The sequence below is a fragment of the Camponotus floridanus genome, unplaced genomic scaffold (genome assembly GCF_003227725.1).
Source record: "Camponotus floridanus strain SB8 unplaced genomic scaffold, Cflo_v7.5 scaffold11, whole genome shotgun sequence".
Taxonomy (NCBI): domain Eukaryota; kingdom Metazoa; phylum Arthropoda; class Insecta; order Hymenoptera; family Formicidae; genus Camponotus; species Camponotus floridanus.
The window spans coordinates 2,357,201-2,369,311 of NW_020229226.1; the positions used below are offsets into that span (position 1 = coordinate 2,357,201).

General features: G+C 33.6%; 1 protein-coding gene across 10 annotated transcripts in view; it reads right to left on the reverse strand.

Moving 5' to 3' along the window:
- The window catches only part of LOC105255590 (tensin-1), a 162,931-nt gene that overhangs the window by 44,186 nt on the left and 106,634 nt on the right, over positions 1 to 12,111 (reverse strand). For 9 of the 10 annotated variants that reach the window (XM_011264956.3, XM_011264960.3, XM_011264959.3 and 6 more), the window contains one exon: positions 433 to 495. In XM_011264956.3, coding sequence (XP_011263258.1) covers positions 433 to 495 — 63 coding nt within the window. Of the gene's footprint in view, positions 1 to 432; positions 496 to 1,364; positions 1,575 to 12,111 lie in introns of those variants that run through there. The other variant, XM_011264963.3, reaches the window with a different exon arrangement.

The window sequence follows — 12,111 nt, forward strand, 5'->3', positions numbered from 1 at the left end:
GTGTCTTCTCACGGAATAAATAAAAGTATGCCTGATGTAGAATCAATCGCTTGTGCGTGACATCGATTATATGATTATTAAATATTTAAAGAGATCGCTTAGCGAGATGAATCGCGAGCTTTCATCGATACCGATAAGCTATATGAATAGAATAGAGAGCCTTTGGTCCAGCTCGTGAGAAAAAGATTTCTCTAGGATTAATTATTCGTTTTCCGCTTCTATTTGTATATCTATTTATAGAAATAGTATAATTTTGATCAATAAAATTTTTTCAATATATGATTAATACATGATTATATGATTAATTATTTCTAATATTAATATTAATTTTTATAATTGATTTACAATATAATAATTTTAAGTTATAATTTAAATGCGTGAAATTTGAACAGTAAATGAGTAATTGTTATAGATATAAATATATTTGCTTACATGCTGCTTGTTTCGTCCGATGTTGTTAACGTTTTTCGGTTGTGATTCGTAACCACCATTGTGCTGTAATCAAAAAAAGAAAAGAGTTAATCAATATATCTATATGTTAAGTACAAAAATAAATAAAATACAGCATCTTTACATAATCACATTCAGATTTAAAGTAACAGAAATGTCATATTTTTATCATTATTCTCGTTATATAAAAAAATTAATTATTGTTTTGTAAAATAATGCTGCATTAGTATTAATTTTAATATATTTTATATCGATTAAAGAATATAATAGTTTGATTTTATAAGTTCTTATTATAGCAGCGAAAATACTATTACACTCTTCATAGACGTCTGAAGAAAAATGGTTGGACATTATAGTTCATTGTTTTGATATACAGTGTAAGATATTTTTATTGTTGTCTCAAAGAAAAATATACAATGACAGGTGCCGTAACAGTGAGCCGTATGCAATATTTCTACAAAAACGATTGCATTATCAATATCAATTCAATCTATCGAAACCTATTAAGTATTTTATATTGGATGAGTGTGCTGCGATGCATATATGATTGCAGTTATAGAAATGCAGCAAACGAGAATTTAAACTTGAAAGAAATATATATTCTTTAACAACAATATCATAAAAGAAGCTAATAGTAAAAGCTTATTCGGGAAATAAAAGATTATATTTAAATGTATAGAAGAAATACTGCTTTAAAAATTTTTTCTGTCTATAGAAATTTATATATATGTATAATTTCAATTAATATTTTTGAATAAAATAATATTTTACATGATTAACGTACGATTAGATTTCCATTAAGAGCCAGTCAACTCTGAGTCTGCCGAAATAATTCGTAGATTATGTTTATGCGAAATTAAATGATGTAAATTAATACATTTCGCACGCGTGTAGAAGCACGCGTGCTTTCGCACCTCGCTTTCAATATGGAGGGCGGTATGCCAAACAGTAAAGGCGATACGATGCAGAAGCGTCTCCGTTTCTTCGCGCAATGGCGTTTCGGTATCCTTAAGATTATTGTTCACGGTATCCTGTCGGGTGTCGCCGCAACGACAGCAATTTGCCCGTAACCAAACGCGCGATAGAGAGCTGCTGTTCGAGCTCGTCATCGGTGCGCAAGATAGAGGCCTTTATGTAATTCGTAATTTCCATATATTTCCCATTAGGCAAATGACGTCGGCGCTAAATCAGTCAAATTCCCCGACAACGACAGTAACGCAAATGATATCTGGCATCAATCATGAGGAATCGTTAGAATTTTCAAACGTCTTCATCGGCATCATTGTGTGTAATTTCCTCTTTCTTCGTCACGATCTTCAAGCGAAACAAGTATGCGGTCGATGTTCAATAATATCTTCGAGATGTCCGATCAGAGGAGTCATAAATCATTCTCTCCATCAACGTCATCGACATTCATAAAAAAAGAGTAGTAAGAGTAATGAGACCCGACCGATTCGATTTATTCTCACAAAGTTTTCCGTATTTGTGTGATCTTTAATTTTAATTGTATGAATTATTAATTATTAACAATACAGAATTTTTGATACATATATCCGACAGCGCACTTCATTATATCGGGCACCGCCTCTTTTCTTCTTTTGCTCTTTTCTTTCCTTCTCTGTGAAAAAATTGTAATGCTTGCCAAACGCGTTTCCTCAATACGACGCGGATCATTGATGTGTCGCTTCCGGGTCAAGTGTCGTATAAACATACATAGTGTAACGTAATTCCGTTTTTCTCGATTACACGAGCCAAAACACTCAACCTTTATTGCACCAGGATCAAATGGAGGAAGTTTTATCGTTATCGAACTTTTACTATTATTTGAGCATTTTTCTTCCTGTATTTTGTACTTATATGTATATGGTATATATTGACATCATGGGATTTTCACTATGAATTGCGTTTACATATAACAAGATTAAACTTCAAGATTTTCTATTATAAATTTCTTACACATACAGGATATAACAGATACATGTATATGTATTAAATATTATTTATAAATATTTTAACATATCATTTATATCATTTTCGATTTATAATAGAGATTCTTTAGAACACGAATTTTTTTTACCCCGATCGTCTCAGCACTATCTGTTTTCACTGTCATTTATTCCGTCAGTTTGCATATTACGGATCGCAATATCTTTTAATGACTCGTATCCCTCGGTATTCCACATTAAGCCCTTGTCAGCTCGAACAAATAAAAAATCATTGATCGCACTTGCCGCGATGTAACCTTCAAAACGTCATACGCAACTACGCCACATGATCCGCTCCCGCGATCCCACCCTCTCGAGCGCCAATCAATTCACCTGCCGCGGCTCCGGCTTGCAGGTGTGCGTTCAAGGTCAATCGCGTTTCAAGGTACGCACCCCTCTCGTGGTCACACGCTTGATTCATCGAGCGTTTCTCTCACCGAGCCACTTTACGCAAGCTCGCGGCTGCCGTCCGCGGCTACCCTCACGTTCTCTTTGGAGAGTCGACGACAAGCGAGAAGCGAGGAATGATACGTTTAAAACGATCAGGACGAGAGTTCCGGCTATAGCGCGACCTGGGTCAACCAAACGTCTGCGCTGCACGGGAGCCGCCCCGGCGCTGCGGGTATAGAAAGGTTGAAAGCCTGCTTCTCTCCCGGCAGGCCGGGAGATGGTCCACGACGGGGTGGCACGGGGTGAGAGAACTTGACACGTAACCATGGAGACCATAGCCGGCATTACACGCAGGCTCGATCCTGCGCCGAGTGCAGATCCTCTCATCGAGTACGACGCGAACTTCCGGAGTACCGCGCAAGCCGGCGAGGATATAGGGACGACACCTTCGAGTGGTTGAAACGCCACTCCCTTGAAATATAATTAGGCCACGTCGTTCGGTGTGGAATTTATCTCGGTGGATGTATTCGCCTTGAAATATTCGCCGGGGTGGGAACGAGCTCCGTCTTCGCGTGAATGGGACTTTAATGATACGGGCTTGCGATATTTATCTTAATGTCTAGATCGTCGTAATGCGAATGTAATCTATCGTTATATTTATAATATTCGATCGATCAAAATGTCTGGAAGAAAGTTGATGAAATTCTGAACACATCTTGTTTATTCAGTTCTATTATTAATTAAAAAATCGATGTTTTTATTTATGAATTAATTAAAACCGATTATTTTCTTAACCAACTTTTTATTTTTTGTTTGAAACGAGAAATCAAATAAAACGAAAAATTAAAGGCATTTTGAGCCATTTGCAAAGTTTCGCTTGCTCGATACATTATTTTAGTCGTGTTTCTGCGCGGTCGCATCGCTGATAAAGAAAAGTATAGCCGAGTAGGTCGTGCCACTCCCGCGGCATACAATTAGGCCACCTGGTGATATACACGCAATTTCTCCAATGTCATTTACTTTGTACATACATCTAAATTTTGCGCATTACAGGGTGCATGTTTGAACTTGCTAATTTGTAGCTCGGTAGGGAGATTATGGAGAATGAGATTCATGAGTCATGACGGTAGATGCAATTTTTAATGTGTTTTAACAAGATTTTCATTTCATAATAAAATAACTTTACGAGAACGTGTCGTGACACGTGTAAAATGTTCTCGCGTACTTGACACATCTTACCACACCTTTCCAATGTAATTAAGTCAGTGCGCTTTTATGTTGAAATTTTAATGACGATGGGGCTAATTTTAAGGGAAACTTCATTTATTTCGGGAAAGACAAGCAAAGTCACACAATTATTAATCATTTTATTCATTTTCTGTCGCATAAAATTTAAAATAAAAATTGATTAAATATAATATAAATAATTATTTTTATATAAATAATTATTTTTAAAATCTCTCTTGTATAAAAGATGATTAATATAATTAATATAATTGGTCGGTTAAAAACGATATTAAATTGAAATGCTGAGTTATAAATTTTATTTTACGTTAATTTGTATGCAGAAGTAAGTAAATATTTTTTTAACATTGGCATGTCTGTGTTTGTCGAAATAAAAATTAGACTTTCAGGACGAACGCTTTTGAAAGTTTTTCTTAGCGATTCATCCGTTCTGACGCAACACATTAATTTTCAAGTGAAAGAAACACCAGCGATATTTTACGAAAAGATAAATCACACAAAGAGGGTCGATAGGCCTTCGTAGGTGAAACACGTTTCACCAGGACTAAGTAAAACCAGATAAATATATACAAGAATGTCCTTGATAAGAGAAAGATCGCAGATGGAATATATCGCTGGTTGCCTCTATCTTACAGTTTGGATTCCGACTGGAATTGCGAAAACTGTACTGTATTACTAAATCTGCCGTGTAAAAATGCGAATAGCGCAGCTTTGGTTATAAAAAGAAGCAGACAGAGGCCTCCTCATTTAAATTCACATTCATGAATAGTAAAATATCGGGACAGATATAAACCGTAGTATTTTTAAACTTTGTTGAAAGGATTATGCCGCAGTATCGCTCTGTACCCACATATACACACATACACACACATTTTTACAGATTAACATAATCTAACATTGCAAATTACAACATGTCAAACTATGTTGCGTATATCATAATTATGAAACAATAATATTGCGGGATTTCCGAACCTTAATTGGCTTAATCTCTTAAAATACGTTTCATATATCTGTCAATTAAAATCGCACTAATTAATGCGACACATTCGATCGCAAATAATGAACGTTTTATCATTAAAAAGAAAAATCGATGGACTATATCGTATTAAATAGGAATTACGCGATGAGAAGTTTCGCCATTTCTCGTAATAATCCAAACAAATATCTAATTTCCTCATTACAGTATATATATAAAATAACATAATTTGTTGTAGGATTTGTATATTAAATTTGAATCGATATAGCGAATGAAAGAAAAATATATACATATTTCTTACAATCTTTTAATATAATTTTCTTCATGTATATTTCATACGTAATAATACGCAATAAAAAAATGTAATTTAAAGAATGCAATCGGAATATTTATATCTTAGCGCGAAATCAAATCATTTTAATAATTAAACTACCTTCATTTTAATAATTTAAAATTTTATAATTAATTAATTAATTTTTTACTATTTTGCTTATGTATAAAGTTTTTTTACACTGTTGATATGTAAAAACATTTGTTACAATCATGCGAACATTAAATCTCACTTAAATTTGATCTGATTTTATTAATCGCAATTATATTAATAAAAACTGATAACATTAGTTTGATAAAAGACTAAAATAAGATGGCACAGAGGAAAAAAGTAATAATACTGAATGACGTAACACGGAAGCTTTGAGTCAATGCTGTGCGGAATATTAGAAAATCGGCAATGATTCAATTTCAGCGGAAGAAAATAATTACTCTTAATGACATAGATAATAAATACGTATATGACTTACGCATAGTCGGATTAAACAGCGTACACTGTGTTTAGTTCGGAATGCGGAGATCAGTGTAACGTTGGTCGAAAGGGCGAGTTGCACGAGGGGATTGACAGGATATACGATTGGCTAATCCGTACTTAATTGACTTATGCTTTGCAATCGAGCGTCACGATCGAGAATCGCATCAGGGATCAACTGGAGCGCAGCTGTGGAGGGTTTAGATTCCGAATAGTTCTCGCTATCGGCGAATAGATCGTGACGTTGGAATGAGGAAAGAGCGGGAATGACAATGGGGCGCTCGTAGTCACGCCGTATTACATTAGCGGATGTGTGGCAAGATGCCGATTGATAGCGTGGAATGTAAATTCCAATCGGCAACTATTACACTCGTGTTTCTATGCAAATGATCGATGATGCTTACTTATAATGTAGGCAGTAAATGGTTCAGTAAAAGAGAGTGTTGGCTGTTAGAAATGTTATGCTGGAAATATCAAGAAATAGAGAAAATATCGAAAGATCTCATTGATCTGTAATTCTTATAATTCTAAATAGAAAAGAAAACTAGAAATTGCATACATTTTAATATTATTTTTTAAAAGCTAACGAATCAAACTTTCGAGAATGTATGAAAATGTATAAGAAAAACTTGTGTTCAATTTTTTATTGTAGTTAAATAACTTATTTTAATATTTGACAATTCCACACAAAGTTATTTTCTTGGTAATCTAAAAGTTGTCAGAGAAAAGAGATGAAGTCGCATCAAATTTTCATCGAGGATAAACCCTTCTTCAAAAGTATCATCTCGAATGCCAGATACAGCGTTGAATTTTAATATAAAGATTCCACTTTTGATCCGCTTAAGATGATACTTCAATCAAAGTGCCATCAGAAAGGTTGAAAACTGAAAGATGTCACGTACAAGCTTATCACGTGGACTTAACGATTCAAATTCCCCAATTTCTTCGATGGCGCTTTCGTGCTTTTAGATTAGATAAATGGAATGTTTCGTAAGATTTGTTTTCGATCCATCAGTATCAGAGCGTCTCGTGCTAATATCAGATGGAGACAACCTTTGCAACCTGTTAGTCACAGTCTCGACTTTAGCCTTGTAGAAAATGTGACGCCACAAGATACGAACACGTACATATACTCGTATATGCACGCGCTATGCATGCTATATAACGATCATCTTAATGGCTGACAATTACATAAGATCAGGTTTTTATTCACACACACAAAGTATTCTCTGGGAAATATATATTCCGCCTCTCTCTTCTTTCCGCCGTAAAATTCATAGGAAGTCGAGTGATCTCATAGAAAGTGACGCCCTTTACGATCATCGATATAAATACGTGCCTACCCGACACAAAGAGAGCCGATCGTTTTATTACTCGTTCCCTCTGTCTCTTTTGCTCCTCTTCCCCCTTTCGTTCCATTGTAACACCTATCATAATTTCTTGGCGACTTCCATGGTTTTTCAATGGTACAACTTCATCGTAAATATAACGTAAAAGAAAAGACGATAGTGATCGTAAAGAGCGTCGTCAAAAGGAATCACTAGCTTATCTGTAGCCCGGTTTTATCGTTGACCTTCGACCTGATCATCGCCAACGCACCGATTTAATCCTTTCATGTATTTCCAACTCTTGATAGCACGCTTCGTCTTAATTTCGAACTCGTCTCCATTTATTTTATCTCTATTTGTTTTCTCGACATAATGAAGTTGTTAGTGGCAGCGCGAGACAGTTTATCACCAATCGGCAATTATAAATTACATTATCGTGCGACAAATCAAATATTATTTTATATAACTAGTTTGAAACGGATACATATCTTATATGAAATATACGTTCATCGATTTTTTTTTACAATATAAGCTATTAGTGGATAACTTATAGAAAAAAGTACATTTTAAATATAGTGTTTAATATAAACTTTATGAAATTTGTATCTAACATTTAGCTTGACTCGATACACCAACAAGAATAATCAAATAGAAAAATAATTATCAGTAATAATATCTTCTAGTTACTTTATAAAAAATAAAATTTATCTCTTTTGTGAGTGCGATTAATTGAAACTTAATGGCCGACGTAGTACAGTTTTCTTTCTTTCTTTACTTTCACGACTTTATTTCTACCGTAGGCGAGAACCACCACGTAGTAGAAATGCGATCACTGGAAATTTCGTATCCTCGACCGCATGCTGCCGTTCATTCGTTTGTTCGTTCTAGATCGCAGTTTCGATTCGGGTTTTGGATTCATGCCAGCTATCGAAGATCCCCTACTTTCGCAGCGGTAAATCGCGTGCGTGGTCGCAAGAAAAGGAATGAATACAAAATGATCTTTACTTACTTCTTCTCAATGCACGACATATTATTTTGGTACTTTTAAAATCCCAAGCAAAATTAAAATTGAAATCTAAAAAAAAATTGAACAAAGCTTTTTAATTTCAATTTACAATAAATATTTTTATAATAAATTCAAAATTGTTCATTTTACACGATAAAACGAGCCGTAAAGATTTTTTAATTCTCTTGCGAGGATCTGCCTTCTGATTGCTTGTAACATCAGAACTCTAGCGCACGCAAAAAACGCCCTGCAGATAAAACGCAACGATAGCAGAATTAAATCACGAGTCGTTTATAGAGATGCACGATGTATTTCGTTCGCGTGCGGTCAGAACGTCCACGTTAAAGACAATTCGCTTTCAGGGAATTTTCTGACCGCCCAAGAAGTGGGCGTTGCATTTGGATCGGGCACTATTAACAGAGGTTTTCACGTTCGATTACAAAGATTTATTCACGATTTCCTGATCCTTATGATTGTTGGTGCCACATACATACACATTTTCAGTGATATAAAATTCCGCTCATATTATCAAGATCATTGAATCTTATAGTATTCTTAGAATTGTTACAGGAGATACCAAGATATACATCTGTTTACGTTATCACAAATTACTTCTTCTTTTTAATATTAATCGGAATAAATTAGAGTAACTTGAGTAACATTAGTATTCCATAAACGTTCGAAATTCAGTCTGATAATTTACATACTTATGTCAAAAAATATCTGGAATCTTTATATAACATCGCGATCTGATACAACAGTTGTGGAATACCATTAATATCCGATCGTTTTATCGAGAACCACACATTCTCGCATCCGCCGATCCCAGGATGTTTATTTGCGAGCGAGAAACTTGTCGTCGGGACACTAATTGATGCCCTAACAGCCCGAGAGAGAACTCCGTACAAGAACGTCGCCCGCGATTTGCCTCCATTTGTTCGTCGAGGCGTGTAAAGAACTTAATGTCGTAGCCAATTACTGTGCATAACAGACGAATCAAAGTGCATCGTCGGGAAACCAGTTCAACACGCGTATAGAATTGTCACTGTCTTTGCTCATCCTTAGTGCTTTTCGTTCATTCGCAACTGCATTCTTATCTGTCGATGCAACGATTCTTGACAGGTGTAATAGCATTCAGAGGAGGAGTGCGATTTCTTATATTTCTTATGTACGATTTGTGATTAATAATGTTTACGATAATAATATATTAAATGTTATTCCAGAAGTTTTTTAAATAATTCATATTGAGTAAAAAACCGTAAAGATGCGGCAAATGAATTTGAAAGACACTAATACTTTTCAGGAAATATTTGCTGTAAAATACGATTAAAATCAGAGAAAGATAATGAGGAGAAAGATAATGAGAGAGGAGAAACTAATTATTAATTAAGGACCAAAGGAAAATTTTTAACAACCACGTATTACATTACAGGCTACATGTTTCCTAACGTTTCTAAAGTGAAATTGTTAACAGCTACATATTACGTTACAAGTCACACGCTTTCCATAACGGATCAAATAAGTCAAAGAACGTCCCGAGGAATTTCGGGTAACATTTTAATGACTTTACCTATTCCGCCCTGGGCTCTGTGAACTTCTTCCGACGTTTCCCAAGCGTTCGCTTATGTTGTTTCACATGTTGGGCGGAAACTTAAATCATTAGACGCACCTTGCAAACTAACCGTTTTCTTCAGGCTGAATAAACGGTAAGCTATTAAATTGCGATTGAGAAGCATGTATCTATATCGAGATATTTTAGATGACAAATGAAAAATAATCAAATTAAAAAATATCAAAATAAAACGTAAAAGACGAAGAATAAATAAGAAAGGAAGAGCAAACTTATATTTGCTTTTTTATTAATCTTATATTTCTTATTTTATTGCCTTACTTTGTGATAGACTATAATTTTTTTATTCCTCACATAATATGCTTCTTTATTTGTAATGTTGTTTATTACGATCTTTTACTCTCTGATATGAACTGATTCGATAATACATGCCAGATGGCCAGCAATTCACATAACTCAATGCGGATTTCGTCCCCTATATATTTTCATGTGACGACAACATAACGACGAGAAAGACAAAGCGTGAATCAGTCAACATATTGTTGTTGATAGAAATACGGTTTCGTTTAAATCAATGCCAGGAATATTAGTGCTATCGCCGGATGCTGATGGATTAAAATATTTTAGTTTGCAATTTATTAAATAATTTAGAAAAAACTACAAAGATTATTTAAATCCAAAATATTATTAAGCTTAAGTTTTTCTTTTAATGCTTGTAAAGAAGGTACATTTTTTTCTGGCAAACTTTTATCATTTCTATTTATAATAAATCTTTGTATCTTATATTTGAAATGAATATATACAAGAAATGTATTAATATTTTCATAATTCTAATGATTTGAAAAAATATATTCTTATCTAACATTACATACATATTTAATGTTGAATATTTTAATTCAGTTCTCAATGATGGATAAAGGCAATAATGAAAAATGTAACCATCTCCTAAAATTATGGCGAAAAATGGATTGAATATTAATATGTTCTTCCGATATCCGGACAACGGTCGCTTCCACATATTTTCTGCGAGCCTATGGAAATACCGTCTTAAAATTCCGCGTGACGCTAGGGTAAACGCGTTCGCTTCGCCGGCGATAAAGTCGAACGAGAATAGATGAATGACGCAAGGCGCCGTGAGGTCGTGATATGTATTCGATACTTATCTGTGGCGCATATAAACGTGATTTGAGAAGGAATTGAGAAGAATTGGTCCACCATCTTCTAAGAAATTGTTGAACGCAATACAATTATTTCCTTGCGGTATCAAAAATACGTTATGATAAGTAACGTCAGTGATAAATAAGAAAAAAATGTATTTTTATGTCATTATATGTGGTTTTCCAAAATTAAACTGTTTCTTATATAAAATACCTCAACCAATTATATTTCATTTGGATTAAAAATTGACGAAAGATTATTATTTATTGCTATAATAATTTCTCTTTAAATTAGATTCGTTAAAATAAAATTTAAAAAATTTCGTTAAAATAAACCTGGATTGAATTAGAAACAAAATTTTCTCGCCAATATATACAATATATTTTAAAATTCACTTGAATATAACTTATTAATATTTAATCTTTAATATTTTTTCATATTTAAATATCAAGTTTTCATCAAATTTTCTTCAAGAAAAAATCAACTTTAAATTCGAAAACTTGTCATAAAAATCCAATCCAGTATAAGTAGAACATAATGTTATACATAACGTTACAACTTGCTATGAAAGTAATAACTTGTCCAAATATCATCGACAACTGTCAAGAGTCATCAAAGAAACATCTGCGCAGCTCTCTCTTGTAAGTTACATTCTGAATTTTTATGGGCCATATTTGTATACGTGAGCACAGATCAGCATTTTGTGAGGAAGGCGAAAAGAATTATTATCGATCGTAGAACGACGCAAAAATATATTTGGCGTAGTAATTTATACATTCTTAATATTTTGCAATTCTTTTAGAAAAAGCGAGTGTGTCATAAATTTTCATCGAAGCGATTTCTATTTTAAGCGTATTGCACAATCGAGGAACTTCTCAGAATAATGTTAGACTATAGGATATATTATCTTACATCATTGCTATTATCCCTTTGAATATTTTGCTTAATTATGGATTATACCTGTGACTACATTCTTTACTCATGCATTTTTATTGCTATAATATTCTTACCTGCTATTTTTTATTTTTTTTATATTGGTCGCTGTTTCATATTAAAATATATTTATTGTCTAAATGAATTATATATTATATATGATATGGCTGCTACAAATATTCCAAAACACGTATTAATATAAAAATAAAATACAGATTTAACTCGAAATTTTTGAAATATCTTTCAAATAAAAACATTGCATCAATTT